At 35.4% G+C, this 26,569-nt stretch overlaps 3 protein-coding genes across 4 annotated transcripts; 1 reads left to right on the top strand and 2 right to left on the bottom strand.

Moving 5' to 3' along the window:
- Positions 1-873: 873 nt before the first annotated feature.
- Positions 874-5,049, bottom strand: LOC111787472 (protein ABA AND ROS SENSITIVE 1). 2 transcript variants are annotated; one of them, XM_023667438.2, is made up of 7 exons: positions 4,847-5,049; positions 4,346-4,445; positions 3,200-3,410; positions 2,431-2,647; positions 1,618-1,693; positions 1,484-1,530; positions 874-1,400 (listed from the first exon to the last, which is right to left on the bottom strand). In XM_023667438.2, the coding sequence occupies exons 1-7, from the start codon at positions 4,933-4,935 to the stop codon at positions 1,217-1,219; spliced, it is 924 nt and encodes a 307-aa protein (XP_023523206.1). In that variant the 5' UTR covers positions 4,936-5,049; the 3' UTR covers positions 874-1,216. The 2 variants fall into 2 exon arrangements, with proteins under 2 accessions (XP_023523206.1, XP_023523207.1); XM_023667439.2 differs by having other exon boundaries at positions 4,828-5,045.
- A 507-nt stretch (positions 5,050-5,556) lies between these two features.
- LOC111788922 (Zn-dependent exopeptidases superfamily protein) lies at positions 5,557-17,524 on the top strand. The gene is made up of 16 exons (XM_023669500.2): positions 5,557-5,809; positions 6,310-6,420; positions 6,530-6,644; positions 7,077-7,159; positions 7,288-7,364; positions 8,157-8,234; positions 8,676-8,747; positions 8,852-8,925; positions 9,021-9,150; positions 9,237-9,308; positions 12,952-13,071; positions 13,861-13,932; positions 15,188-15,328; positions 15,633-15,717; positions 15,826-16,264; positions 16,862-17,524. Exons 1-16 carry the CDS (start codon positions 5,749-5,751, stop codon positions 17,124-17,126), a joined length of 1,995 nt encoding a protein of 664 aa, XP_023525268.1. The 5' UTR covers positions 5,557-5,748; the 3' UTR covers positions 17,127-17,524.
- Positions 17,525-18,489: 965 nt separating this feature from the next.
- On the bottom strand, positions 18,490-25,922 carry LOC111789341 (elongation factor Ts, mitochondrial). The gene is made up of 10 exons (XM_023670076.2): positions 25,773-25,922; positions 25,234-25,575; positions 24,972-25,144; positions 24,712-24,801; positions 23,873-24,047; positions 22,491-22,675; positions 21,822-21,947; positions 20,380-20,468; positions 19,270-19,321; positions 18,490-18,869 (listed from the first exon to the last, which is right to left on the bottom strand). Exons 2-9 carry the CDS (start codon positions 25,553-25,555, stop codon positions 19,276-19,278), a joined length of 1,206 nt encoding a protein of 401 aa, XP_023525844.1. The 5' UTR covers positions 25,556-25,575; positions 25,773-25,922; the 3' UTR covers positions 18,490-18,869; positions 19,270-19,275.
- Between the last annotated feature and the right edge of the window lie 647 nt (positions 25,923-26,569).

Genomic DNA, 26,569 nt, shown 5'->3' with positions numbered 1-26,569 from the left:
TAACAGAAATTTTTGTTTTGTTTTTTAGAGACGCTTTTTCTCTATTAAAAAAAAATATGAAAGGGATTTTATTTATCCATATTATCTAAAATCAAAATATTTGATATATTTTATATTTTATGTGATGTCCCACCTTGGTTGGGAGGACAAATCACCTTTTGTTAAGGGGCGAAAACCTTCCCCCAGCAGACCATTTTAAAGACTTGAGAGAAGCTCGAAAGGGAAAGTCCAAAGAAGACAATATCTGCTAGCGGCGGATCTGGACTGTTACAAATGGCATCAGAGCCAGACACCGAACGATGTGGTCCCTTTTTGCTGTTACCCGAAGGGGGCCCCAGCAGACAATTTTAAAGACTTGAGAGAAGCCCGAAAGGGAAAGTCCAAAGAAGACAATATCTGCTAACGGCGGATCTAGACTGTTACAAATGGTATCAGAGCCAGACACCGAACGATGTGGTCCCTTTTTGCTGTTCCCCGAAGGGGGTAGACACGAGCCGATGTGCCAATAAGGACGCTAGGCCCTAAAAGGGGTGGATTTGGTGGGGTTCCACATCAATTGGAGAAAGAAATGAGTGTCAGCAAGGACGCTAGGCCCTAAAAGGGGTGGATTTGGTGGGGTTCCACATCAATTGGAGAAAGAAATGAGTGTCAGCAAGGACGCTGGGCCTCGAAGGGGGTGAATTGTGATGTCCCACGTGAGGACTCTGGGTCTCGAAGGGGGTGGATTGTATTGTCCCACATTGGTTGGAGAGGAGAACAAACTACCATTTATAAGAGTGTGAAAACCTTTTCCTAGCAGACGCGTTTTAAAGCCTTGAGAAGAAGCTCGAAAGGAAAAGCATTCATATCAGATTTAAATAAAAGCTCTAACGATTCAAAGACGATTCAAAGATCCTTTCAACCACACTCAAATAGTCGTCAGCTTTCAGTTTCACATAACTTTAATTAGAGTGATGTCTCTTAAATTTAGACCGTTTCATCCAAATTTAGAGAGGGTCCAACCACCCAACATCAAAACTTATATGATGATACATAATGTATATGAAACAAAATAAAGTTCGTAAAAGTTTAACTTCTAACGTCATCGATAAAATTTTACGGCCATTTAACTATGCCCGTAACGCAACATCAAATTTCTATCAACATTATCACATTCTTTTCTCCTTTTTCACCATCTCATCTTAAAGTACATAAAAAGTTTAGAGCTGACTTGTTATCATGAGTGTTGAGCTCTCCAATCTACTGTATAATTGGTGTCACTGTCATCATCACTCAAAGAGTCCTCAAGGCTCGACTCTTTAGTAGGAATGTCGGGCTTGCCTCTACTTTGTTCTGCTGATTTTTTGTTCTTCAACTCCATTTTCTTCCTCTTCAACTTTTCCACTCTCTCCCTGTACGCCCTGTCAACAGAAACCCAGAAGGTTTAGTGCAACCAGGAATGAAGATTAGAAGAACGAGACGAGTTTTATCGTGCTACACTTACTTCTGCTCTAAGGTTTCAGCTTCCTCTATCATTTCAGCAGCATCGATCTACAGAACATTCCAAAAATCCGAGTCGATATCATTGTTAAACTTACCGACGGGGAAACAAAAAGGAGCTAAGTAGTAGGGTGTTACCTCCTCCTCTTCCAAACGGTCATCCACCTCTTTCAAATCCTCTTGGATCAACTTTTCGAATTCCTTGTATTCATCTCTGATAATGAAGTATACACACAATCAAGCTCCTATAGAATCCATGGCATAAACTACAAAGAGTAAAGGAGCATGCACAACAACGATATATTTCTGAAGAACAAGAAAGTTGCACATTTTTTTGCATGGATTCAATAAAGATCATTCCTTACACGCAATCGACCGACAACCATATTTGGAGTTCTCATCACTGACATTGTTGTCCGTTCTCTGATGTGTTTGTATAGAGATCCAAACATAGAATTATGGAAAAGTAGTAAAATTTGAATGGGAACCACGTTAAATGGTCCAATACCATGCAATCTAGGGACCCAAACTACAATATTAAGTGGCACAACCGATGGTCGGAGAGCCCACGGCATTATTGAAGAAAATCGATGTTTATTTATTCAGCCATCAGAATCTGTAAAACTCATGTGGTATTGGAAAATGCAGAAACAGTGAAAACATCAGATAATGTCAAACAAGACCAAGATATAGAATTTCTTAGGACACATCCAATCATCAGTAGCCTATTTCCCAATATTATCTCTGGTTGGAATTTACAGCAAACCAAACAATGGAAAAAGTGAGAAATCAAATCGAATCGGGATAAAAATACGCAAACACCTTCCTTAAAAGCAAGGACAACACAAAATAGTATCGTTAGATATAATAAAAGGATTACAGAAGCTTAACATACCAAACTAAACATAACAAGTTTTAAAGGTGCATACATAACAAGTGGGAAGGACCTACTTGACATCAGGCTTCACAAGTTTTATGCCGTGCGCACGCAAATCAGCCTCCTTATCATCAAAGAAACCTTCAGGCAGAGCTCCCTTTATTTGCTTCCCCTCTGAACCACCATTCGTGGAAGATTTCTGACTAAGGTCACTGGCCTTTGCAATCACTTCTGACTGAGCGATGCTACCACTACGTGAATCTGGTTCGACGAACTTAATAGATTCCTTTCCTGGAAGGACACAAGCCAAATACGGCATGTTGAAAAGTGAAATCAGAATACCACAGATGCACTGAATATAAGGGCGGAAATCAATTATACAAGAACTAAACACCAAATAAGATCCCAAGAATATCAAACACAAATTGGAACAAATGTCAACGCCAAACATTTAACCATTGACCAACTGGCTGTAGAGATTTCTTGACAAATTTGATCGTGACATAAAACAATTTGCAGCATTTACGGTCCAAATAATGTCTTAGTAACTCATTTTCCGCATATGTTTCCGTACACAGTCTTATTCCCATATCATTACATGTTGAGATGGATCCAACTGAGCCATGTTTTATTTTTAACCATAATAATAGTGACACCTCTACTATCATGTACATACATAAATATACATATTTGTTGTCATACACATATAAATAATATTTATGAACAACCATATATTTGTTCATAAAATAATATAAGTTGATATATCTAAAGATGCCTGGACATCATATATATTATTCAGGCCTACATGCATAATAAGTATCTCATGCATGCCTATTTCCTTACCAGTTTTGAGCCTTTTGGCACTCTGATCGAAAAAATCTGGAGGAAGCACGGATGATGACTGACGTTTTGGTAACTCTGTTGATGTCCCAGTCGATGCTTTCTGCTCTCTCGAATCTATTGGTTTGCTGTCAGGGAGTTCAGTAGGGGCCTCGGCTTTAATATTGTTAACTCCAGACCTACCGGCTGCATTAGCTTTGAGATTATTTATTGCCTGTCATTTATAATAATGTCCCATTAGTAAATATTTGACCAAAAATCAGCTCAAACTAGGTTGTATTAGGATTTAGGACTTTAAGTTCCCTATCTACAGCAGGTAGAGGTGATGCATTGGAAACAGAAAAATGGAAACAAGGATATGCAAATAAAATGAAGAAACAAATAAAAGAAAAGGTCGTATGGAGCATTCATCGTATAGTGTACAGAACTATATATATATATATATTTTTTAAAAAAACTTGGAGAAAGGGACCCGAGTGTGTTTCAATCAGCACAAAAAAAACTATAGTCTATGGAATAAGGACGGCATTCCACCAACAATAAATTATAAGGAAATAACTGAACCTAGCAATTCATTGGAGTACCTGATCTTCCTTCCTACTAATATTCTAAACCTTAATATAATTCTCAGCAAAAAATTATAAATCAGTTCTCAGATAGATATTCATCTCAGACAGAAAATATATTGGGACTTTAATTCGTCCCACAATAAGAGGGTTAATAATTTGATGTAGAAACAATTCACGGAAGCATCTCATGTAATTGCAAGCACAATTTGAGAACAAAATATTTGGAAACATAGACCACTTCTCGCCCTTCAGCTGATATTAATCTACCACAATTAGCACATAGTAGGTAAAGTGACCATGTTGGATAAGGGGATAAAGGCAAGTTTTCTTCAGGTCTTTGTGGAGGGAAGAGACTCGATGCATATTAATCATCTTAAGTTCACAAAAGATATCACCCTCTTTACAAATAGTGACATTGGCAAACTCAACAACAGTAACATTCATGCTAATATTGAGCTTTTCAGGTCTCTTAAAGGTTTAAAGTGAGTATCTGCAGGACTACAATTGTGGGTATCAACATTGATGATGCAGATATGGCCGTGAATATCTTTTAATAAGATTTGAAATAGTAGAACATTACCTCGTGATGTCTACGAGAAGACTGGTGTGCATCCCAGTAAGCCTCTGATTTCATGACAATATCACACACCCTACAGACCGGTTGCTCCAGCTCATTGTACCTGCGCAAGTTAAACATGATGAATCTCAAACTCATAAAATTTTCTACATGAAATACAACTAAATAATCCAGAACAATTAACAATAATATAATCTTCCTCAATGTTGGTAGGTTATATCACTGTCGAACATTTCTCTGACACCTTCTTATACAGAAAAAAGATAGAAATGACGTTACAAAAAATAGGAAAATTATAACTGCAAGGAAAACTTGATACTGAGCTAGATGTAAAAGTAATTTGAAATTTGTATATTCCATTAAATCATATCATTTCCTATCGATAACTTCTTCCTGAGAATAACCGAATTGTCTACTACAGTGGACAAATCGAAGTCGGAAATAGAACAGAGAGACAAAATAGATAAGGGAAATCCGTGTAGAACCTTGAAACTCCATATTCACCTGACAAGAGGAGAATCGATGCGCTTATCCTTCTTCTGGGCATTCAATTTGGCGCGAAACAACGCCTTTCTCTTGGCTTGAGCATCCATTTGGTGTTCTTCCTTCCTCCTTGCAGACCTAGTCCAGGGTTTAATAATCCCTCCGGCTTCAAGCCGAGATCGTTCTTCCTCCTTTATTTGGTTCGATAAATATGAGTCGTTGACAGATTAATATGAGCGTTGTTCAATTTTCTCTAATTAATTTCGTTAGACTAAAATTAATAAAAGAAAATTAAATAATAATAATAATAATAATAATAAAAAAAACTCGACCTACTCTGTTCCAATGCTAGCTTTTCAACCATAGTATTTAATTGATGGCTCGATCTTCTCGGAGGGGGTGAAGCTTTGTAAATTATTTCTGTCTATGTAGTCCACATCTTTACAAACGTGTCTATTTCATCGAGTCTCTTTTCAAGACAGTACCTTATACTGTTACGTCTTTCGTGTGGGTCAGAACTTACTCAACAAAAAATTTCACGACATTAAGATGGTTATAGTTATGACCGTCATTTACCGAGAATTCGGTCTTCAGTTATCATGTTATTTGGCCACCAGTCTACTTGACCCTAGCATTAAAAAAAAAAAAAAAAAAAAAAAAAAAAAAAAAAAAAAGAAAAAAAAAAGAAAAAAAAAATATATATATATATATTTATTTTATTTATTTATTTATTTTTTGAGGGGTTTCCTTTTACCCGTTCTTTCCACTCCCGATGATCAAATTTCAGTTCAATTTCCCAACTCTACGTGGGCTCTCGAGTCCATTGCAGGGACACATTCATCTTCGTCTTGCGCAGAGCTGAGGTCCCCAAGAACGCTCCAACAGACTGCGATTCGAATCAAAGAAGAGCCAAATCAGCATCCATGTCTTTCCATGTTCTTCACCTCCTCCTGTTTTTAACTTCTGTTCGTCTCTGTTTATCAGGTGCGTTAAAAGAGAAGGGCTATCAAATTTTTGTTTCAATGGCTTCTTATTGCTCGTTGACTATGAATGCCAATCAGTCTTGATGCGTTAAAAGTAATGTAACTAATGTGTATGGGTTACTTCCTTACATTTCGTAATCTGAGTAGTCACTAGCAGCTAAAGGGTACATTATTTGAAGTAATTAGATGCCATTTTGCTGCTTGATGTCTAAATTTCACCTCTGAAGGTTTGGTTTGCTCGGATGTTAGTTTTCTGCTTCTTTTCAAGTTCTTATTGCTTATACGAAATTATTTTTAAACTAATAAGATTATATTCTATCCCCGCGAAGCTAATTATCTGGTTCATACGACAATATCACACATGGATGAAGAATAATTATGGGTTTAAGTAAATTTTATCCTTTCTATTATAATTTTACTAAATTTTGGAGTGAGCATTTTGATGTTGACTACAGAGCAAGAATCCTGACCTGTTATCATTTTCTATAATGCATTCAACAGATGAACACTCAATGGAATCGGTTCCTGATCTCCAAAATTCAATGTACCTTGTAGTTGATGGTTATCCGTGCATTCGATTACTCAATCTCTCTGGAGAAATCGGTTGTTCAAGTAGGTTATTTTGCACTATACGTAGAAACTCTATTACCTTTGGAAATGCCAGCGTAATCCTTAATGGTATGGAGGCGTCATTCATGTATTTTTACTATGTGTACCGCAGATCCTGGGCGAGAAAAGGTTGTAGTACCAATGATTAACTTCAAAGATGCTGATGAGATATTGCAACCGTCTGCAATTTTAGTTTCAATGGATGACATCTCGAGTTTCTTTGCTAGGTAGGTTTTAGATTTTTATATATACTCCCTAGCTTCATACATATTCTCATTTCATTATAAGGATTATTTTCTAAACTTGGGTCTACAACATGTTCCAAGCCTCCCAATGAAAAATTATAAATAAGTGAAGAAGCATTCTCATCTACAAAAGAAAAAAAAAGAAAAGAAAAAAAAAAAGGAGAGATTTTGAGTGGAAAAATAACTCGGAAAATCAAGGTCTCCTTTGGGCCTCTTGTACTATTATCTATCACCACTAGCGATTGAATTCATATAAGCAGTCCTCAATTGCTATTTTCCTTGCAAATTATATGAACTGTTTCTCCAGTGGGAAGATATAAATGATCTCTTCCTTCATTTTCTTCTCTGCTTATTAGAGTTGGAAGAAAACTATCTACTCAGGTAGATTTTTTTTTTTTTGGAAACCTATTTCAGATTACAGGATGATTCCAATTTTGCAAGTAATGTTGGTGGTGTTTTAATCAAACCAGGGACTGAAATACAGAAAAGAACGAAAGGTAGAGTTCATTTATCTATTCAGGTTCTTTTCCCCCTTATTTTTTTCTTTCCTTTTCTTTTTTTGTAGTTGTGTGTAATTCAGACATGCACGTCAATAACTAACGTGTTGATTTATTTTCCTTTGCAGGGTTTTCTCCTGCTCAAAAGTTTCCACAAGCTAAATTTGCTCCTTACCAAAAAATTGACTATGAATGGAACCCAATTGTATGTTTGAATTTTCTTGCTGAGTTTTTTTATTTTTTTTAGGAGTGGTCAACCGTTAGAAGCTTTTTACTTCTGAACTCTTATTTTTTTCTCACTTATAAAGCTAAGCACCAAACTATTGATTGTTGGTTGATATCATATCCGCCATATGATTATTATGAGTTAATCTCAGCCTTCCATATATGAGTAGAAGCTTATAAGTCTTTTGTTAGAAGTATTCAGCTTTTAGCTCCTTGGTGGAGCCTTTTTCACAAGGATTCCTCATGTAACTATAGCCTCTCCATGATTATTAGAATTGGAAGATCTCTTTATAATAGTTTTCACTTTTGGGTGGGGTATTTCTCTATTTTTGTGTGGCTTTTTTATACAAGATATATCTTCTATGAAAAGATAAATAATAATAATAATTAGAAGCTGGTAAGAGTTTTGTCGGCCCATGCAGTCATTAGGGCTGATCTGTGTTTAAATTTGGAGCTACTACTAACTCAAGGGTTTATCTTAACTGAGTCTGAATTCTGATTTTTCTTGAAAATCAGCCTCCATCGAATCACTTTGAAAAGAGGCTGAATTCTGTAATTACTATCTTGGTCTCATTTTTTAAGTTACAATTTCCTCCTGTAGTTCGTCGGGACTAGTTTTGTGAGTTTATCTTTTTTACACCCTATACATTCTTTCATTTTTCTCAATGAGCGGCTTAGTTTCTTATGAAAAAAAAAAAACTTTGTTTTATCACAGGCTTTCATTTCTTCTTTGGCTTGACAATCTGTAGCATCTTACAACTTGCACATGCAGGGATCTGGAGTTATGTGGAATCAATATAACTTTCCTGTTTTCTTAATATCTGAGAGCAGCATTTCCCCTGTACAAGAGGTAATTCTGATTCTTAATCACTCAAAACGTTCAATTGCCTTGAGATATTTCATTTACCATAAGGCTGTTTGGCTCAGTTGTTATATGCTTGTCTCTGGAAATTGATTTTTTATTTTGATTAATCTGATGGTTGCCATCAGACATTCCTTAGTCTTCACATTAGGTAAGATCATAATGTACTTTTATAGTTTTTTTTTAAATGGTTAGCAAAACTGAAATAAAAACAACCCAAAATAAAATGTAGAACCGTTTATGAATAAGTGCATGTGTCATAGGGTTGAAACTCATTGATATTTTGCAATTATGTTTACATTATTTGCTAGCGGTGGGCTTGGGTGGCTACAATTGAATTGAAGAGATATTTTGTTCTTAAAAGATAAGTATGCCAATACTTTTGACCAGAAGAATTTATCTGTTGCACAATCGTACCACTTAATGCAGGCTGCTTCAAAAAATGTGAAGGACAAGAAAGTTTACACGTCTAATGTTGCTGAATTTGATCTGGTGATGCAGGTACTTAGCTTCTGGTGTTACAAATGATTACATTTCAGTGATTTCACATCTTAAATGGAATCACACTTTGCAAAGTTCGTTTAATTCATTTTCTTTTTGTCTAGACAACCAAGGCTGGAACTCATAATTCAATGTCTTGTTTGAAAGAAGAAACATGCCTTCCGTTAGGTGGATACAGGTTAAGTTTTATTTGATTTTTAGTTTTATTTTTGTCTCCATAGTTTTACAATTTTACTCTGTTTAATTTGTTAAAAGAGATCATTATCTTTACAGTGTCTGGTCGTCGCTTCCTCCAATCAATATTTCTTCAGATAAGTCTAAGCCCATCATTCTCACAGTAGCTTCAATGGACTCTGCGTCTTTCTTCCGTGATAAAAGCATTGGTGCCGACTCCCCCATCTCTGTATGATTTATGTTGAGCAAGTATATTAGTCATAAACCTTACCTGTTTATTCTGCTACCTGTTAAAGTCTTTCTGGTACATTTTAGGGCCTGATTGCATTACTGGCTGCGGTTGATGCACTTTCCCATGTGGATGGACTGGATGATCTTCATAAACAGGTTCTTATAGAAGCTATTTTCTTTGTATCCGATTGTACTGTATTTTTATTAATAGCTATTAACTCAAATGCAAATATCCTATAATCTTTTCATCTACATAATTGCATTTTAGATATAACTGTTATGTCTGACTATGTAGCATTTGAGATATAATTGCTATTTCTTGTTTTTATTGCCTTCTATTGATTTAGTTATTGGATTGTCTTATCTTATTCAATCTTAGTTACAACCTCTCAAAATTAATTTTGAAATGGAGAAAAAAAAAACCCATTTTTCATTCCTACAAAGGACATCAGAAACACAAATTGGTGGAGAAGAAATTACTGTGGTAATAGGTTTCTCGCCAACACAAGGAGTTCTAGCCACAGAAGGCCTACTTGAAAAATTCAGAAATAGACCTTCATCTGATCATTATCCTATTCTACTCTCCGTGGGTTGCTGTAAATGGGGCCCTTCGCCCTTCCGCTTTGAGAATATGTGGCTCCATTTTGTTTGTCAATGGTAGAATATTGGTGCAAGAATACGCCCCTTTGTGGATGATCGGAGACGGTTTCATCAACAAACTTAAAAAACTAAAAGAAGTCTTAAAGAATTGGAACAAGGAGGTTTTCGGTTGTATCTCCACAAAAAGAAACCAATTACTTACTGAAATTGTCCTCCTTGATCAAATGGAGGAAACCGACTCTATTACACTAGTTCAACACACATATAAAAAGCTCATGAAAGCAGAACTTATTTCGTTGGCAGCAAAGGAAGAGCAATCTTAGATAGTAAATGTAAAAAACGATGGTCAGAGGAGGGTGACATAAACCTCTAATTTTTCCATTGTATCATGCAAAGAAACGAAAGAGTATCATTATGGAAATTCTATCCCCATAAAGCAGAAGTTTAGTAAATGAAGATGAAATTGTCTCAGATTTTACACGTCCTTATATACAAAGGACAATGCCCTCTTTGAATTTTCCCACGATCTTGACTGGGACCCTATTGATCAACCGCAAGCTGCCTCCCTCGAGGTTATTTTCACCAAAGAAGACGTGGGGAAGGTGATTCAGCATTCAGGATTCGATAAAACTCCAAGACCGGATGGTTTTACCTCATAATTTTCTAAAAACTGTTGGAACTTTATGAGAGTTGATTTCATGAGAGTATTCCAATATTTTTTTCGAATCGGAGTTATCAATGAAAACTTAAATGAAACATACATTTGTCTGATCTCAAAGAAACTGGATGCCCGCACTGTTGCAGACTTTCGTCCCATAAGCCTTACGACCGGACTATATAAAATCATAGAAAGGATATTATCAGAACATCTTAAAAAGGTTCTCCCTCTCACAATTACCAGGCAACAATCAACTTTTGTAGAGGGGTGACGATGCATCTCTCATGGAAAATGAACTCATAGATGAATGAAAAAAAAAAAAAAAAAACAAAAGAAACAAAAAGGTCTAGTCATCAAACTTGACATGGAAAAGGCCTTCGACAAGGTTGATTGAACTTTCCTTGAAAACATTCTTGTGACAAAAGGATTTGGCTCAAAATGGCGAAGGTGGATAAAAGGATGCATCTCGTCCACAAACTTCATCATCATCAATGGAAGATCAAGAGGGAAGATTATGCCACACGGGGTCTTCAACAAGGGGATCCACTATCCCATTTACTTGTCATCATGGTAATGGACTGCCTTAGTCGCATACTGACAAAAGCAGAATACGAAGGGCAGATAAAAGGTTTTCAGATTGGTAACGAAGGCTTAAGCATCAACCACCTTCAGTTCGTAGACGATACAATCCTTTTTTCTGACTTGGCAGATATCTCTTCCATAAAAGACGTGATCGAACGGTAAAAACCTTTGAAGGATTTTCTGGACAAAATATCAATCTCCAAAAAACAGAGATAATGGGCATCAATATTAACACATTATTGAAGAATTCGCTAGCATATATGATTGTAAAAATGGAGAATGACCGAATATTTACCTAGGATTACCTCTAATAGGAAACCATAAATATTTTTCCTCTTGAAAGACTATTATTGAAAAAATAGAAAGAAGGCTATCAACATGGATATCATGTTATACTTCAAAAGGTGGAAGACTCACCATAATACAAGCCACATTATCCAACGCCCCCACTTACTACATGTCTCTATTTGAAATGCCACAAAAAGTGGTTTTAGATATAGAAATATTATTGAGAAACTACTTGTAGAAAGATGGCCCACACCTTGTTCGATGGAAGATTATAAACCTCCCAACAGTAAAGGGAGGCCTCAGTCTTTTCTCGATAAAGAAGAAGAACAAAACTCTCCTCACCAAATGGATATGAAGATATCATCACGAAGAAAAGGTGTTGTGGAGAAATCTTATAAAGGCTAACTATACTCCAACATCAAACAAAAATCAATCTCTTCCCTCTTCTGCAAAAGAGCCTTGGAAGTACATAAAGAAACATCAAAACCTCATCACCAACCGAACTTTTCATAGGGTAGGTGATGGAGGAAGCACATCATTTTGGGACCTACCCATGAATTGAAAACACCACGCCCATCAAGGATTTTGTAGAGAAGCATGGTGTTCTCAATTCATGGGTCGGTCCAGAATGATGTGCTCCTTCCATCACCCACCATATGGCGAATTCGATTGGTGATGAGGTTTTGATGTTTCTTTATATACTTTCAAGGCTCTTTTTGTAGATGATGAAGGTGATTGATTTTTGTTTGATGTAGGAGTATATTTAGCCTTTATAAGATTTCTCCTCAATACCTTTTCTTCGTGATGATATCTTCATATCTATTTGGCGAAGAGAGCTTTGTTCTTCTTTATCAAGAAAAGATCGAGGCCTCCCTTTTCTGTTGGGAGGTTTATAATACTCCGTCAAACAAGTTGTGGGCCATCTTTCTACGAGTAGTTTCTAAATAATCTTTCTATGTCTGAAACCACTTTTTGTGGCATTTCAAATAGAGACATGTAGTAAGTGGGGAGGTTGGATAATGTGACTTGTATTAGGGTGAGTCTTGTGCCTTTTGAATTATAACAGGATGACCATGTTGATAGCCTTCTTTCTATTTTTTCAATAATAGTCTTCCAGAAGGAAAAAAATTTGTGGTTTCCTTTTAGAGGTAATCGTAGGTACATATTCGGTCCTTCTCCCTTTTTACAACCATATATGCTAGCACTTTCTTCAATAATCTCTATGCTAATATTGATGCCCATGATCTCTGGTTTTTGGAGATTGATATTTTGTCTAGAGCATCCTTCGAAGGTAGTAAATTTGTTTCAATGAAAGATTTTTGGTTTTAGAATTACAGAGAATAAAGCCCGCTCGTAGTAGTTATTGTTGTTGGTCCTTTTTGTTTTATTTTACACACTTAGTTTAGTGGTTCTATCCCTAAGATGCCCGAATTTATATGCTTATGTATCATTTTTTATATATATGTTTTAGCATTTATGAAATGTATTGGAGGTTTGATGATGATGCGTGGGATATAATCATCCCAAGCTCATATGCAGATTGTCTGTAATTTGTATCCATTCTTTGGCTTCATTCTGATTGAATACATAGATCATGGTGCTTTAAGTCTTGTTTGTATCCTTTGCCTTTTCTTATTATTCAGTTGCTAATAGTTATTCTTGAATATCCAGCTTGTTTTTGTTGTCTTCACTGGAGAGTCTTGGGGCTACCTTGGTAGTAGGAGATTTTTGCTTGAACTTGATTTACAGTCCAATTCTGTCAGTGGCCTTAACAATACATTGATCGATACGGTATATTTCTGAACTTGTAAATTAGTGCTCTGAATTTTAGTTTTCTTGTACTCTTTTCAGTGTAGAATTATAGTCACTCTCTAAGAGAAAAATATATGTTTTCTACTTTTCTTGTTTGAGTGGCTTCCTAGTGCGTTACCATTGGAGAAATACATAATGGATGTAGGGAATCATCAGAAAATACTAAAACAGCTCTTTATGTTTTTGGTGGGTGGATGTTTATCTTTGAAGCTTTTCTCTTTATTTTCAAAATTTTATTTGCTTAATTTGTTCTTTCCAATCGAGAAGATAAATATATTCTTAGTCTAAACCAGTGCAAGAATAGGAAAATTGAAAATGCGTCTACTTATATTGAACAAAGAAAATTCAAGAAGTGCATGGTTTTCAACCATCTGAAACCCTACGTATTATTGATGGTGGCTTGTTGCGGGGATAATTTATGTAAATTGGCAATTGCATGTGGGTGAGGGAAATACACTGACAATAAATTTTCCCCTCATATGAGGTAAGGAAAGTGATGCTACACAGGCTCCTGGTTGAGGAAAATAAGGACTTCATGTAGTCATATTTGAAGTGGTAAAGCATGGCATGCCCTTTGAATGACATGATACAGATTTGACATGATGTATGAAAAGTGATATATATTTTAGCTAGAGCTGCATTTATCTGGTTGTTTGTTGTTTTCCAGTGCGTGTGTGATCTTTCTTTTCTTTTTGATACTTTAGATCCATTTTATTTAAGTTAATGATAAAAAGTTGAACTTATTGTGCTTTTACCTTTTCAATTTAGGTTTTCGAAATTGGCTCTGTTGGAAAGAAATCCAATGATGGATTTGGAAACTTCTTCGCTCACATGACAGAGGTAATGGTTTTTTTTTTTCCTCTAAACTGTTTTATTATTATTATTTTAAGGTTTCTCTATACTATGAGACCTCCTATCATGCATACTTACCAAAGGAAGGGTAAAAAGGGAATAGAATGATTTTTCTGTTAGGGTGGGAACCATTAGGATTGTGCGTTTGTGTACGGTCAGTGTGGGTAAGGTTTTTGTAGGGCTTGTGTTGCATGTGGCTGTTATGTTTAATTGGACATTTTATGTCTTCGGAGAGATTTCCAGCTCTCTCGATTAACTGGAGTGTTTGGGTATTGTATTGCTTGTTTTCCCTAGTTGATTGCAATATCTTTGGCTGAAATAACCCATTGGTCATGAACGGTGTTCACTGTGTATTTAAGGTTATTTGTGTTAGATACCTAACATACACATCTGAAATGTTGCTGCAACATTTAAAATCTTGTACTGTATGTTAGGCCTTTTGAGGGAATAATTGAACGTGGAGAATTGCAGAAATATTTTGATTTCCTTAAAATTACTGTCGTAATTGTTTTCTAATGTTTGAGTGAGAGAAGTTTGTAAGGTTAATATAACATCTAAAATATTGAGAAAATAATTCGAAAAACAAAGCAGCAGCTTTTATGGAATTTGAGAATCTTTATGACATTCTTAAACCCTTTAAAAGGATAGCTTGTTCAACTTACCTAGTGATTATTGCAAGCAGCATTGGTTGGTTCTAAAGTGCAGAAGGAAAATTTTATAGAATTGCTGAACACACACGGATTTCATTACCAAAAACAAGAGGGAACGCACGAAGAAAGGCGATATTAGGCATCTCCTCCCAATTTCTCAAAATGGTGATCTATCCAATACATTGATACTTAATAGGAAACGCAAAATGGTTGGCTGTCATTTGCCCAATGAAACCCAATTTTCATTTTGCCTGTGATGGCCAGGAAAGGCCATCTTAGATTCAATGAAAAACATGGTGTTTGATTTTTTTCCCCCTCATTGGTGTTGTCTTGTTGATTAGGCAAAAAATGCAGACTGTTACTACTTAACTGTGTTCTAAATTGATAAACTGTTTATCCGACCTCTTGAGAGTTTGAGACCATTATTTTTCTTCATAGATACTTGATCTATTTTGATATACTAGTTCGATATGGTGCCCTAGTAATGTCATTAGCTATTCTGTTAGTATTTTATTATGCACGGAATAACATAGTCATGTTCGATGAAAGATTTTATTTCAACCTATTATTTTAGCAAGATATTGCTCCTGTAGGTTTCATCTTCCAAGAATGAGACATGGAACGCCTTGAAGCTTGCTCGAGAGTCGCTTCCATTTGAGAACATAAAAGTCTCACCAGCTAGTACTACAAATCCAGGGATACCACCATCTTCGTTGATGGCATTTCTAGCAAAGGTATTTATCAACAACATACTTGATGCAACTATTTTCGTGCTCTCTATTGTTCAAACCTGCTGATTTTTTTATTGAAAAAAAATTAAAATAAGAAACGAATGGCACACAATTCAAGGTTTGAGACTAGAGTTTTGCGAAACAATTTCATTGATGTATAAAATTTATAAAAAGGATAATAATCCATGATGATTACGTAACACTTCTCCAATTGGTTGAAAGGGAAGCATAGCTATATGAAGTAAAGATATTAGACCGTGTACACCAAGAGATAGATAAGTTGACAAGTTTATTTTGGTCCGTACAGAACTCGCAGGTCTCTGGGGTGGTACTAGAAGACTTTGATACTAGCTTTACCAATCAATTTTACCAGAGTCACCTCGACGATTTACGTAAGTTGCATTCTTTTCTTTCCTTCGTTTCCCATTTTGTCGCTCATTGACGATTGTTGTATAGCTGGTCCTATTTTTTCTTACTATTCATATTATTTTTCAATCCAGATAATATAAACTCATCAGCTATTGAAGCAGCTGCTTTACTTGTTGCCCGAACTCTTTACATTCTAGCAACCAACAAAAAGGAATTGAGTAGTTCTGCCCTGAATGCTATCAAATTGAACACCTCGTTGGTTGAAGAGCTTATAGGATGTCTCCTTAACTGTGACCCTGGCCTCTCTTGTGAGTTGGTGAAGAGATATATTTCTCCGACCAATGTCTGTCCAAACCATTATGTTGGTGTTATCCTTGATGAACCATCCTCTACTCCTTATCCTGGTTATGTTCACGATGTTTCAAGATTTGCTTGGAACTTTTTAGCTGACAGAACATCCATCCGTAAAGAGAATACTAGCTCTGTCTGTTCACAGAACTGTGATGACAAAAGTGAGGTGTGCATTGGAGCGGAGACTGGAAAGGGAACTTGTGTTGTATCAACTACCAGGTACCATCATATTTATAGCTAGACACAACTGATTTAGAATGGTGCATTGGTGGACACATGGCATACTTAGTCATTGCATCAAAACTAAAACAAAACAAAACAAAAAAAAACTTAAATTAAGATAACTTAGAGAATATTTAAAACTGCAGGAGGCCTTGAGGAAGGATTGTCCTAGAGAGTATGTTGAAGCCTGTAATGTAGGAAAAAGTTATTTATTGAAGCTGACACAATGTGGCTTTCTCATAATAACTCATGGATTTGAAAATCTTACTAATTTGAGGTAGTTTTGCAGTCTTTCATACATTCAATGGTTCAAAACTGCAAGCTTTGAATAATTTTTCGTAGTATAGAGGTTGTAAGTGGGTTGATTCGACTTGACTAAATTGACGTCTGACTACGAATGGGAAGTCTGGAACGTCTACATTATAGATTATTTGATTAGTTGTCCATGCTCTAATTGTTTTATTATTACTTTTTTTGGGGGGAGTAAAAAACAGGTTCAATATGTAACTACTATGCAAGTTTGATAACAATATTTTAAAGTTTGATTAGTTGCACTGCCTTTCTTTGTTAAATATCTGTAGTTATTTGCAACAGGTACGTTCCAGCATACTCAACACGATTGATGTTCGAATCTGGATCTTGGAATGTGCTTCCTCCGAATTCATCGGACCCAATGGGCGCCGTCGATCCTGTTTGGACAGAGAGCAACTGGAACACCATAGGACTCCGAATGTATACCGTCCAAGCTACTGCTTATGATCGTTTTGTCTTACTTGGAGGCATTACTACTACAATCTTGTCATACTTTGCAATAGTAGCCGTGCGAGGCTCCATTATGAAGGCCTTGAAGAAAGATTAACACAACATTTTAGGCAACTAAATGGAATTAGTAAATGAAAAGGCTGAGAAAGATGGGACACTGTATCAATATAGTTCAATCGTTTTTTCTCCGGAAGATTTTGGATGTAGTTGCAGAGGTGGTGTATTGTTTAATTTGGCAACCCTCTGCCTCCCGTTGGTGAAGGGCGGGATCTGATGCCATTGAAGCTTTGCATGTTAGTACGCAAATGATATGATTCTGTATAGCTTCTTCTGTTTCCCGGTTGTAGTTAATCTTACCTCAGGTGCAGCATCCACACATGGTTGCTTGCCTGATCGTTACCGAAAATCAAACGTCGAGTTGAAGACATTTCTGTATACTTGATTGAACAGTTTATTGGAATTGAAAATAGACAGATAATTGAACTGTTCTTGTAACGGCTCAGGTCCACCGCTAGCAGATATTGTCCTTTTTGGGCTTCCCCTTCAAAACTTTAAAATGCGTCTGCCAGAAGATTTTTAAATTTAAGTCGTTTAGTCTTCCCGATATAGAGTTGACTGTTAGCATATCCCCTAAGTTTATAATAATGATATCTAGTGATGCATTTAAGTCGTTTAGTCTCCCCTCCATAGTCTGGATATAGAGAGTTGACTGTTAGCACATCCCCTATAAGTTTTTAATAATGATATCTAATGATGCAACTCCTTTGGAAGTGAAAGTTCTCGTTTTCTCAGCGGTAGCGGTATGAGATTCTATTTAACACCGGTATGAGATTCTTTTAATGATGTTAAATAGGTTTTTGAAAATTTCAATTTTGAGTCTAGTAATTTTTAAAAATGTATTGATCTCTTAAAAATAAAATTTAAAGTTAGGAATTTAAAAGGCAAAATTTAATTAATTGTAGGAATTTATTACACAAAATTGAAATTTTTGATGTAATATATATTCTAAAAAAGATTTTGAAATTTATTAGATATTTTTTTAATTAAAAAATCCTATAAAACACAAAACTAAAAAAAAAAAAAATCAAAAAAAAAAAATCAAGTTGTTATTTAACTATTTAGAACACAATTTACTATTAACAAAAAATTTGTTAATTAAGAGCTTTAAAATATTTTGGGCATGGATACAATTTACTATTAACAAAAAAAAAAAAAAAAAAAAAAATTATAATTGACTCAGCTGAGACTAAATAATTAAACACATTACTCTAATCTCAAACCTTAGCCAAGATTTAAGAATGAAGGTATTTGAAAAAAGAGTAACTTTTGATTACCATAAAATTCAAATCCTTCCCCCAAATGAGCTAATACATAGATATCTAACCTTAGCTAATACATAGTTTCTAGAAGACAACTGAATGAAAAATTCAAAGAAAGATGCATCATGGAATTCACAGGCATCATCAAAATCTCTAACATTTCAAAAGCACCAATTAATCATACAATCAATAGTAACAGGGCTCCCAAGATCTATTTCCTTATCTTCATCTAACTCTGGGATACAAATTTCAGAGACACAATTTGTGTGAAGTAACATAAACTCTTAACTGACTCAGATATCAAAATTTATTGGTCGGTCAATCGTATAATCAGACGAGCGATAAACAAAAATGCAGACAGGTTGTTACCAGAAAGACTTCTGGCTCAATAGATACAATCCTTGTAATGCTTGCACCTGAAAATTTCTGCACTGAGGATGCAATGGAACTTAACTACCAAGAACAATTTTGGCAGGAAATGAGCCTTGAGATGCTGAGAAATAGGAGAGCTAGTACCAGACCTATGCAAAATGCAGAAACCCAATATTACAAATGTGATGGTCTAAAAAATTAATAACAGATGTGAAAAATATGAAATGTGCATCAATTAGGGATTATTGCAATTGTCTTGGTTAATATCTAGAACGATCGATGATGTATATCAATAATTACTCTTCCACTCCCCCTAACTACAAATGTGGTAAATAGTCTTATGTGAGTCAATTAGTGAGTATTACAATTATCTCACTTAATATCTAGATTAAACCCAGCAAAAGAAAATTTTACTCCTAAAAGAACACCGATAAGGAACTATATTAAGATGCTTGGTCAGTGAAGTCCGAGGAGCCAAAAGGACAATTTCGACTACGATTATAAAGAGAAGCTTAGATCAACACTATAACATCCCTGCAAAAGCCTTACCTATATTTATGCAGCCTGAGCCACAGGTTCAGATGAATCTGATGTATCCAGCCTGCAATTTACAGTGAAAATAGTAAAAATTAGACCCATCAGGTCCTGACAGTATCCCAAAAGCAATTCATCAATTTATAAATCATTTAGAAAGAGAAGATCTCTTAACATTTCAGTGTCGTGGAAATTCTTTAAAAACATTGGCTTGAAACCAATGTTTTAAAGGCTTTGAGGGATATGCTCTTTATGTATTAGGAGCGGATTTTTAAATTTGAGTGATGCGTCTTGTTATGATCATAAGAGACTTGTGCCTCCATGAAATACAGAGGATTAGAGCCTCTACACCTTGAAATAGAATAATATTCATTTGTTCTCTATTCTTCAGAAATATTACAAGAGGTTTTTCCAATCCGTTAATAGAGAAGCATAACTATAGGAAGAGAAGTGGTTAGGCAATTTATACCAAGATACAGATTTATAAATATGATCTTGATTTTCTAACATACTATGAGTTAGGTAACTTAGACAATTACCACAAAGGTTAAAGACAATTTTAAAAAGTTGATTTTGTTATAACAATGCTGAGTTTTAACCGATTTTTTTCCCCTGTTGTACCTCTATATAGTCATTATGTTTTATAATGCATAACTTCATCATTTTATGTTTTTTTTTAAACTCAATTGAGGCTTCAGCTCCCCTGGTACCTTAAAGGGAGGAAAAAAAGAAAAAAAGAAAAAGCCTTGAGCTCACCGTTTAGCATTTGAAAACATTGATTGAAACTCTACATTAAATAAAGACTTCGAATAGAGTTGAGGAGCTACTTTTGTAATCTAAATTTGATAATCTATAGATTAGGTCTTTTGCAATCACAGTCTCGGCATAGCCAACTAGGAAGTCATTTTGTTACCTTCCAACTTTGGGTTAGAATTTCTTATTTCAGCAAAGTTCCCAAGATCTCAGATGTTACTAATAATAAATGATAAGTATGACACGTCAAACAGGACTAGGAATCTTTAAGTAAATGAAGAAATGAAGAGAAGCGTAACTGGTCAGTGAAATCCTTCCATTCAGAAAGAATGATACATCATAAAACCACTATGACATATATGAGTAGCGTACCTTTCAATTCCTTCCCCGACTCCCACTCTTAGAAAGTTACCAATCTTCACTGGCGAACCCACTTCCTTGGACAGGTTATCCAACAATGTCTGAAAAATAGTTTCAACATATTTTTTAACTTAATCTGGAGATCTAAGAAGCACAGGAGTTCCATGACAAATATAAATATATATAGCATGCATGATACGTAATAATCCATTCTTGGAAGAAATAGGTAATATACAATTTAAAATTTACTAATGAAGTTCACACACATTTACAATGAATTTGCAGCTTCTGAGATCTTTGTTCAAAGTGGACTCCTTGCCATTATTATTTGATAATTAATCGCTTAAATGTTCCTCCTTTTATCTTTCCTGTTTTGAATCCTACCTTATGAGCCCATCACCAAATCCGTCATGATTTTCAGAGAAAAAAATGGTAAGGGTCTGACATAGAGTAATGGTCGTGTGTGTATAAAATAAAAAAAGACACAGTTTTATACAGTTAGCCCTCTAGGACCTTTCCAATAAAATTGGAACTAATGTGTTAATTTTCACTAGGTAAATGTTTATGTTCTTCAGTTGCCCTCAAACAATAAATTTGGATCTCGCAAGTTATTCCTAGTAAAGCATAGCCAGTCGACGAGTGAATGCACACTCAAATAGAAGATAGAAAACTAAGATTGGCTCATAGTCATCTGTATATAATTTATCTTCTCTTGAACATTAATAAAAGGTTTCCAGACATAATAAGTACAAATACAGACATGAGACACGGATACGGCATGACATAGACACTATGAAATGTCATTTTTTAAAAATCTAGGACATGGACATGACAAGGACATGTTTATTAAAATATATATTATATTTATACAAGAAAATTCAAATTCTACAAGTTTATGCATTTACATGCTTAAAAATATGAGTTTAGTATTTCACTCTCAAAATTTACCATTTCATGTCTATTTATGTACTTGACAAGTGTTCAGATGTGTCTAACAAATGGTGAACCTATACCGACTTTGTACAACTATTGTGCTAACAAGTGCCAGATATGTGTCCAACAAATGTTGGAGTTTGCAAGTGTTGAATACAAACACGCTAGCTAGACTAAAGTGTGTGTGCTAACCAATAACTTCAAAATATCTAATTTACATCTTACTCTACAAAATAAAATGGGAATAGCTTCAAAATCTATAAATTAACTAATATGGCATTATGCTTGGACATTAAATGTACCATTATAACCAATATTTAAAAGAACACGCAAAAAGGCACAAATTTGAAATCTTAAACAAAAGCATCAAAATTCAATATAATAAACCAAAAACACACTCTCGCCATTCACTAGCTTGCAGACCCTCTTTTTATTTGGGTTGATGATTAATTTTTAATATTATCAGCGTACTAGATTGATTCCTGAGAAAATATAAATTAAGAATATGATTGGCACCTCACCTTTATATTAATACTATCATTGACGATAAACTTTTGCTCCATAAGAACAACTTCTTCCATGTACTTCCGTAACCGACCTTCAACCATTTTTTCTAGGGCCATTCCAGACTTGCCAGAAGTTTCAGCCTGACATGTGATCCATTTACATAAATATGACATTAAACAATCATAAAAAATGATATGACTAAAATAAGAGATCAAATACCACAAACTAGTCAACATCAAAATTTATCAGGGAAAAAAACAAATGTAACAATGATAAGTCCAGGAAAAGAGCACAAACACCACCATACATTTAACCAAAAAACAAAGTCTTTACCAGAATCTTTTTGAAGTATAGAGACTAAATTAAACATGCCTAAAAGTTCATTGACCTATTAGAACTTTTTAAAATACAACTAAATCAACATAACCCTGTTAGCACAAAGGTAAATTTATAATCTAATAAAATATGTAACTCTGTATTTCGAGGATGGTTACTAGGAATTTCATTTGAAAGTAACCTCTGACTAAGTGTGCCTCTTGTTCTTAAAAAATGACACATAACAGATATGTAATGCAATATTGAAATTGAAAAAGGGTGTGGAGAAGGAAATAATAGATGGGAAAAGAAAATATCTTGGACAAGCAATAAACTAAAACTTAATAAATTCTACATAGTACACAGACCTGAGTCTGGAGAATTTCACGTTCGTTCTCTAATGCTTCAGAAGAAACAAGTTCCTTTGTCAAGAACAATGGCTTTGCAGCCACTATATGCATCGCTACTTCTGATCCAACACGTTGAAGAGCATCTGACTGTGAACTAACACCCTCGACTTCAAGAGATAAAATTCCAGCAATTCGACCCAAACCTGAAAATTACACAAAATGAAAGTTAAGACAAAAAATTTACCAAACTTAGTTGATACTAATTTTCCCATTTGCAGAATGTCATTTAATTTATATAAAGAAAAAATTTCATCCTTAAGTCCCAATTGTCATTATGCACAATTTCTTTTATTTTTTAGGAAACCAAACCTTGATTGAGAAACATGAAAGAAAATATAACGGCATACAAAAAAAAAAAAAAAAAAAAAAAAAAAAAAAAAAAAAAGCTCAACAAAAGGAAGTCTTAAAAGGTAGACAAAGGGACTCTAGTCCAACAAAATCAAACCAAGATCATAATTACAAAAAGACCTAGTGACTGATGCTCATAAGGAGACCTCCATTCATAAATAATTTTTTGAATGGTGTTCTAAGGTTAATTGAGCAAAATCTGCACTTATGTGGAATAAATGTGGAAGAATCAAAGTTGGTTCAGTTTGCCACAAGGCTTAGTTGTAAGGTTGAGTCAATGTCGTTTCTTTATCTTGGCCTTCCTCTTGGTGGATAACCCAAAAAGATCTCTTTTTGGCAGCCTGTTCTTGCCAAGATTAAAAACTAGATAAATAGATGGAAAATATTCACCTTTATCAAGAGGTGGACGTTTGACTTTTAGCAACTCCTTTCTTTTCGCTTCATCTTTTTTATGGTTTTTTTTCCACTCCTCATTAGAGTTTGTATTTTGAGCACTAGTCTCTTTTCATTTCCTTGATGAAAAGTTTGTCTCTTGTTTCAAAAAAGGACCTTTAATACCGCCACTTGTCACCCACTTAAAAAGATGTTGGTCATATCGACTTACTATAACCTAGTGCCACAAAACATTAAGCTCTGTAAAAGAACTGCCACAACCACTTGGCCAACAAGGCCTCCTTATGTAATTTTAGGCACCCAATCCCTGGACCTCCTAGCTCCACAGGCATAACCACCCCCTCGCACTCCACTAGATCAGATCCGCCCCCCTCATCCACACACTGTGCACAAAGTTCATAACATTCAAGAAAATTATATAAGAAAAGAAGGCTAGAAGCACTACAAGCATTCATAAAATGACCGCCGTTGGTGTTAAATGCAAAAGCATGCACCATTCAAGATATGTTTAATGCTTTTCAAAGCCGAAAAACCTGAATGCCAGTCACCCAAGGAAACATATATTCCATCTCTAAAACAGGACAAGACAGTTCAAGTACCTGGTTGAGGACTTGTATGGAGGTATGTAGAAATAACACCACTTGAAGATGCAGACATCAAAAAACCTCGTCTTAGCTTAATATTCTCTCCCATTATGCCTGCCACTTCAGTAACTGCATTAAGAGCTGTTGTTTCTCCACTAATTTTTGGGTGTTCAAGATTTAATTTCATTCCCTGACAAGCGGAAAGAATTACATTACAAATGTTGATTAGATATTCTAAACAAGGTTTGTTCAGCTATGATTCAATTAGAAATGTATAAAAACCGAAAGATATCTATTTGCATTTGATTTTAATCAAACTTATAAGAATATTATCCAAGTTTTTCAATGGAGCACAGTCCAAATTAGAGAAACGATAATACCCATTTACACCTGGTCTTAAGCACTCAAAAGGGAAACGATTATTTATGAGAAAAAATAGACGGGGACATTGTTTTGAGTATAGCTATCAGCTCTCCATACCACATCTACATAAGGCATCGTCTGAGAAAGTACAGCAGTTCACAGCATTGCAATCAAGAACATAAAAAAGAGACCTAAGTAGACTGAGCATCTCCAGTTTAATGATCCTCCCCAATTCGTCTTATTTTGATTAATGAATTTTTCCTTTCTTATAAAAAAAAGATCCTCCTGGAGTTGAATGTGAATGTTATCATTTACCGAGAAGTTAATAAACTAAGAAGACAATGGAAAATACCTTTTCAAGGGCTCCTAAACTGTGATCTCTAACCAATGCCACTCATGTTTCCTAGTTTTCACTCATCATTACTTGCATCCATAAAATAGGAGACCAAGTTACAAAAATTCAAGCGAAATAATTTTGACAAACATATTACCTCCAATTGCTCTAGACCAACAGGAAATGTCCCAGAAACGTTATGAGACGAGCTTTCAGATAACAATGCTTGCCTTGCTAAAGATAGGGCCTGGATAAAAATTATACGATATCTTATAAGCAAAAGAACAAGGCTTCCTGAATAAAAAAAAAACTATACAAGTTCGTACAATCTGCACACGATTGTTTACATGCATAGAAATTCACACGTATTCAAATTGAAATGTTGCATAAAAATGAAGGCGAAATGAAAAAACTTACCAAGTATTGAAAAATCTCGTTCCTAGCAACAAAGTCAGTCTCGCAATTAAGTTCAATAACAACAGCTTCGGTTTCATTTTGAGCCAAGGCAAGTAGGCCTTCAGCGGCAGTTCGAGAAGACTTTTTCAGGGCCAGCACCTTTCCTCTTTTTCTCAGTTCCGTCTGTGCCGCTTCTGTAACACCAAGTAATTAACCAACATTAGATATCAGCAAATGAAACTGAAAGCAAAAGAAAGTTTCAGAAACTATCACGATGCCTTACCAATATTCCAATTGCAATCAATAAGAGCAGCCTTGACATCTTTAATAGGTGCACTAGTTCTTTCTCTCAGCTGCTTGATGAGACTCATCTGGTCCGAGACAGCAGGAGTTTCGACACTAAATCTTCTCAAGAGACTAAGTCTCGAACTAAGAGCAGAAGTAGCATCCTGAGTGTAAGGAACTGAACCTCCATATCGAACGCCTTTAACAACAAACGCTCTAGTAGTAGTAGAACTGGAAAATCCATGCCGACTCGCATTATTCAGCAGCCGATTAGAAATCACAAATCCAAGGGAACGTTTTGCAGCTCTACAAAACGCCATTCCAGCATTCACAGCTTTCTCTGAGAGCAGTAAAACAAAAATGATTATAGAGGAGAAAACTTAGCATCAAAGTATCAAAATAGACGAGAAAGAAATCCGAAATGGTTTCCAAATAGCAAAATCAAAGAAAAATGTAATAAGAGGTTAATCACAGAGAGGTTTAAGCTTTGAATTGAATATGAAGGCTACAATGGAGATAGTGGGAACCAAGCCTGACCGTTTCACAGGACGGGAAGATGAATGGAGCTGGCGCGCGACTGGTTAATTCAACAAACAGTGATACAAACCATATATTTTCCAGTTTACAGCTTGTTTGAAGCGAAGCACAGGGGCTTGAAGGAGTGACTTCTTTTTTTTTTTTTTTTTTTTTCAGCAAATGGAAATGGAATCATCACATTGTAGAATAGGGATCTTAGCGGTTGTTGATTGGGCTTGACCCAATCATTTTGGGCCTGCAATATTTCGCTGATTGGGCTTGGCCCAAGCGTTTTGGGCCTGCACTACAAGATTTCGTTGATTGGGCTTGACCCAATCGTTTTGGGCCTGCAATATTCCATGATTGGGCTTGGCCCAATAGTTTTGGACCTGCACTATTTCGCTGGGTTGGGCTTGACCCAAGCGTTTTGGGCCTGCAAGATTTCGCTTATTGGGCTTGACCCAATCGTTTTGGGCCTGCACTATTTCGCTTATTGGGCTTGGCCCAAGAGTTTTGGGCCTGCAAATATTTCGCTGTTAGGCTTGGCCCAAGCATTTTGGGCCTGCACTATTTCGTTGATTGGGCTTGACCCAAGTGTTTTGGGCGGTTGAAGATTTTCTATAGGCCTTTCGTACCATAGTTCATTCGATAAATAAGTGTTTACGATTTAAAAATCTATAATTTAATTCTTAAATAGAAATTATTATATATATATAAAAGGATTTAGTTTGCTAATAAGTTAAGGTATAGTGATCGGGTTGGTGAATTTCTGAGCGATTCGAAATTTACAAGCTACAATAGATCACAATTGAAGTAAT

Source organism: Cucurbita pepo, chromosome 2 (genome assembly GCF_057944985.1).
Source record: "Cucurbita pepo subsp. pepo isolate OVF chromosome 2, ASM5794498v1, whole genome shotgun sequence".
Lineage (NCBI taxonomy): Eukaryota > Viridiplantae > Streptophyta > Magnoliopsida > Cucurbitales > Cucurbitaceae > Cucurbita > Cucurbita pepo.
This window is presented reverse-complemented; position numbering and strand designations above follow the sequence as displayed.

Bases quoted from the DNA above. Each gene is read 5' to 3' on its own strand.
- LOC111787472 (XM_023667438.2), bottom strand. From the start codon at position 4,935: ATGGATGCTCAAGCCAAGAGAAAGGCGTTGTTTCGCGCCAAATTGAAT. The intron at 2,648-3,199 runs GTAAGGAAATAG...GTGTCCTTCCAG, and splicing joins TGCCAAAAGGCTCAAAACTG to GAAAGGAATCTATTAAGTTC. The intron at 1,401-1,483 runs GTAAGTGTAGCA...TTCTGTTGACAG, and splicing joins GCTGAAACCTTAGAGCAGAA to GGCGTACAGGGAGAGAGTGG.
- LOC111788922 (XM_023669500.2), top strand. From the start codon at position 5,749: ATGTCTTTCCATGTTCTTCACCTCCTCCTGTTTTTAACTTCTGTTCGT. The intron at 7,365-8,156 runs GTATGTTTGAAT...TTGCACATGCAG, and splicing joins ACTATGAATGGAACCCAATT to GGATCTGGAGTTATGTGGAA. The intron at 13,072-13,860 runs GTATATTTCTGA...TTTTCAATTTAG, and splicing joins ACAATACATTGATCGATACG to GTTTTCGAAATTGGCTCTGT.
- LOC111789341 (XM_023670076.2), bottom strand. From the start codon at position 25,555: ATGGCGTTTTGTAGAGCTGCAAAACGTTCCCTTGGATTTGTGATTTCT. The intron at 22,676-23,872 runs GTACTTGAACTG...TGTAATTTTCAG, and splicing joins CCATACAAGTCCTCAACCAG to GTTTGGGTCGAATTGCTGGA. The intron at 19,322-20,379 runs GTACGCTACTCA...TGTAAATTGCAG, and splicing joins GTCGGGGAAGGAATTGAAAG to GCTGGATACATCAGATTCAT.